The sequence below is a fragment of the Wickerhamomyces ciferrii genome, contig 00345 (genome assembly GCF_000313485.1).
Source record: "Wickerhamomyces ciferrii WGS project CAIF00000000 data, strain NRRL Y-1031 F-60-10, contig 00345, whole genome shotgun sequence".
In the NCBI taxonomy this organism is placed as follows: domain Eukaryota; kingdom Fungi; phylum Ascomycota; class Saccharomycetes; order Phaffomycetales; family Wickerhamomycetaceae; genus Hansenula; species Hansenula ciferrii.
The window spans coordinates 1-4,097 of NW_011887396.1; the positions used below are offsets into that span (position 1 = coordinate 1).

A 4,097-nucleotide genomic window follows, 5' to 3' on the forward strand; every position below is an offset into this window, starting at 1 on the left:
TCGTTAATGGTGGATCTAAAAAGACCAATAATTACTATAATAATACTATAATATATGAAGAAGTAACCCGGCCTCCAAAATACTATATAAAGGCGAAAAAATTCCTAATAAATTCAAACTTAACTTCTTACCATTTTTCTTTTCTATATAGTTAACCATAATAAATTACAAACCATTAGTTATTAAACATTAACGTAGAAGCTTCAATTAATATAATTAAATCCACCAGAGTCCTCAAATCTATACAATTATTTCTATATCAAAATCTTATATATTAGTTAACTATCAAGTCTAAGCTAAATCATAAATATATTCCTCCAATCTATAAAACCAAATAAAAAAGTCATCAATTATCTATTATAAAAACCATATAAAAAAGTCATCAACTTATTATCGTTACAAGTATACTTAAACTACAAATACAAACAAATTAATCTTATATCTTTTATTATATTAAATCTATTATTAATCAATTATTAAATCAAGCTTGTTATATCAAATCTATTAAAACAAATAAACAAATTATCTTTATTATTAATCTCCAAATATAATTATAGTCAACTTATTATCTTATTATTTAAATCTAATAAAAACAGCTGTTAAACACATAACTTTATTATCTTATTATATCTAAACGTTTAATCTTTATCTTATTGCAATAAACCAATAAATCTATTTCATAGCCAATAACTCTTATAATCATAGAAGTTATTGTTAATCACTTATATTAAATCAAACAAACTCAGTTCGAACTATCTCTATTGAAAACAACCATCCATTAAGGATTATAAAGCAATCAACAACTAATTAGTAACAAACATTCTTAATTTTAATTATCTTAACACTATTAGCAACATCATGTCTAGCTTTCACACCGGTTCAGGAAATAACAACGATTACTCTGACTCTAACCCCTTAGAATCATCCAGTAATCAAGACTTTATTCAACATGATTAGAAACCGATAGAAATAATATCTTTTGAATACCAGCTGTGCCTTTGTCCACTTACTTAACTGATATTTTTATGGTGTGAATATTGATGTTATAGATAAAAAAAAGAAACGACTCCCGTGAAAAATAAATTTCTTGTGCCAGAAAAAAAAAGTTGGCATAATAAAGTACTACAGATTGAGCTGCCTGAGAATATGTATACTGCGTGATATGAATACAAATTGTTTAAGCTTAAGAAATGTATAAAAGCAGTTGATATTCCCATGTTTTTCAATTCTACTCAATCGTTTTTGTTAATCCATTGTCTTTAGTCTCAAAGTTATATCACAATGGCTACAAAAGGGTACACCCCAAACATTGTTAATGAAGTTTCTTCAACTGAACAACAATTTGATGAAGAAAAATCAACTGGTTTACAATCAAGTAATCAACCATTAGATCAAGAACCATTAGATTCATATGCTGGTACTAAATCAATTGTCCTCAAACAATCTGAAATCTTAGCTCAACAATATGATTCAATTCCATATAGATTATTATTATTATTTTGTGCATTTTTAATTGGTTATGGTTATGGTTTAGATGCTAACATTCGTTATGTCTTTACTGGTTATGCTGCTTCTTCATATTCTCAACATTCTTTAATCGCTACTGTGGGTGTTATTAACGCTGTTGTTGGTGCTGCTTCACAAATGGCTTATGCTAGATTATCTGATGTTTTTGGTAGATTACAAATCTTGATATTATCAATTGTTTTCTATGTTATTGGTACAATTATTCAATCACAAGCTACAAATATTCAAAATTATTGTGCAGGTGCAGTTTTCTATAATTTAGGTTATGTTGGTGTTTTATTAATTGTTTTCTTGATCTTATCAGATTTTTCATCATTAAGATGGAGATTATTTTATCAATTTGTTCCTTCATTACCATTCATCATTAATACTTGGATCTCTGGTAATGTTTCAGCTGCTGTTAAACCTTTAGAACATTGGTCATGGGGTATTGGTATGTGGGCTTTCATTTTCCCATTATCTGCATTACCATTTGTTGCATGTATTTTACATATGAGATGGAAGGCAAGAAATACTCCAGAATGGTTAGCTGTTAAACAACAAAAAACTTTTTATCAATCTCATGGTTTATTAAGTTTTACTAAAGAATTATATTGGAGAACTGATATTACTGGTATTTTATTATTAACTGTTTCATTAGGTTGTTTATTGGTTCCATTAACTCTTGCAGGTGGGTTAACTTCCAAATGGCAATCAGGTAAAATTATTGGTCCATTAGTTTTAGGTTTTGTCTTGATGCCTGTTTTCATTGTTTATGAATCATTTGCAGCTAAATATCCATTATTACCATATAAATTATTAAAAGATCGTGGTGTTTGGGCTGCATTAGCAATTTCATTCTTATTTGATTTTGTTTATTATATGTATGCTGATTATTTATATACTATCTTGATTGTTGGTATTAATCAATCAGTTACATCAGCTACAAGAATTACATCAATTGCTACATTTGTTTCAGTTGTTTGGTCACCATTATTTGCTTTGCTTGTTGTTTTCTTTAGAAGATTAAAAGGTTTTATTTTATTAGGTACTTCATTATGGTTAGTTGGGTTAGGATTATTATATCATTTCAGAGGTGGCGAATCATCTAAAAATGGTATTATTGGTGGGTTAGTCGTTATTGGTCTTGGTACTACAATGTTTTCATACCCAGTTACCGTTTCAGTTCAAGCTGTTACTTCACATGATAATATGGCCACAGTTTCAGCTTTAATGTATACCATGTATCGTATTGGTTCAGCTGTTGGTAATGCAGTCTCAGGTGCAATTTGGTCAAATTTATTACCAAAAAGATTAGTGAAAAATATGGCACAATTTAATAATGCTACTTTAGCTTCATCAGCTTATGTTTCACCATATACATTTATTGTTGAATATCCATATGGTACACCAGTTAGAAGTGCAATGATTGAAGCTTATAAACATATTCAAAGAATGGAAACTTTAGTTGCTATTGTTTTCTGTGCTTTAATGATTTTCATTGCCTTTTTCTTAAGAGATCCTGAATTAACTAATGAACAAGCTCATAATGATTTAGATGAAGGTGAAATGACTTATAAGAAGAGTAATGATCCATTAGCTGATTTCGTTAAAAGATGGAAGAAATAGATTACATTCATTTTAAACAAACTTTTATACCTTATATATAGAACATTTTAATTTACTTAATACTTGATTTATGAAAGGTTTGTTTATTGTAGGTTGTGTTTGATGGGTTGGTTATCATGGCGGCTAATTTTGGTGACGTATAAAAGTGACGGGATTTCCATATTCATTTTCTTTTGAATTCATCAAGATCAACAACAAGAATGAAGTCTAGCTTATGATCAACTAGAGGTTTATGTTATAGGTTACACAGAGCTTAGTTACTGTTGGTGAATGGCATGGCCGGTGGTTTACTTGGGTTTTAATCATGGAAGAGTCAATCAATTAATGGGTCCTTTAGACGTTATTTTTAGGGTGATGATGATTTAAGCGCTGTGATTATTGTCGTTTCGTATAAGGAATTACGAAGATTTAGTTCTTCTTGTCTGTTGTCGCTGATTATTTTGATAAGCTTAGATGATAAAGTCAACTTTTGTTCTATTGTAATTTGTGATTGTTTGAAGGAAGGATATTAATGGTTATTCATAAATCTGGTTAACAAGATACCAGAGATTCATATCTAAAACTGTTATGATCCAGATTCTATTATGTTACTACTGCTGCATACTTTAGCTTTGTATGTGTCTCAAAACTTACAATCATCCAAGATTCATCATTCTATGATATTCCAATAATACCGTTGCATCTTGTTCACGGAAGTATAAAGTCAACTGTTCAATTCAACAGCCATCAAATGTTCAAATCACAGGGATGTATACTTGATTCCAACATCATATCATCAAATCATAACCCTTGTACATAATTGACATCACCAAATTTCTTCAATGAATCTCTTGAACTCTTGATAGTTTCAAGATTTTATTCTTGAGCCTGGCCAATTGCCCCCAGAAAATAACTGCCAATTTCCACCGTGTCTTGTCTTATTAAGCGGGTTTCCATTCCCAAAAAATAAAGTACGAATTTGA

At 29.4% G+C, this 4,097-nt stretch overlaps 1 protein-coding gene across 1 annotated transcript; it reads left to right on the plus strand.

Annotated features, from left to right (window-relative positions):
- Positions 1-1,281: 1,281 nt before the first annotated feature.
- BN7_6779 (ARN family MFS transporter) lies at positions 1,282-3,135 on the plus strand (the record flags this gene model as incomplete). The annotated part of the gene is made up of 1 exon (XM_011272682.1): positions 1,282-3,135. One exon carries the CDS (start codon positions 1,282-1,284, stop codon positions 3,133-3,135), a length of 1,854 nt encoding a protein of 617 aa, XP_011270984.1.
- Between the last annotated feature and the right edge of the window lie 962 nt (positions 3,136-4,097).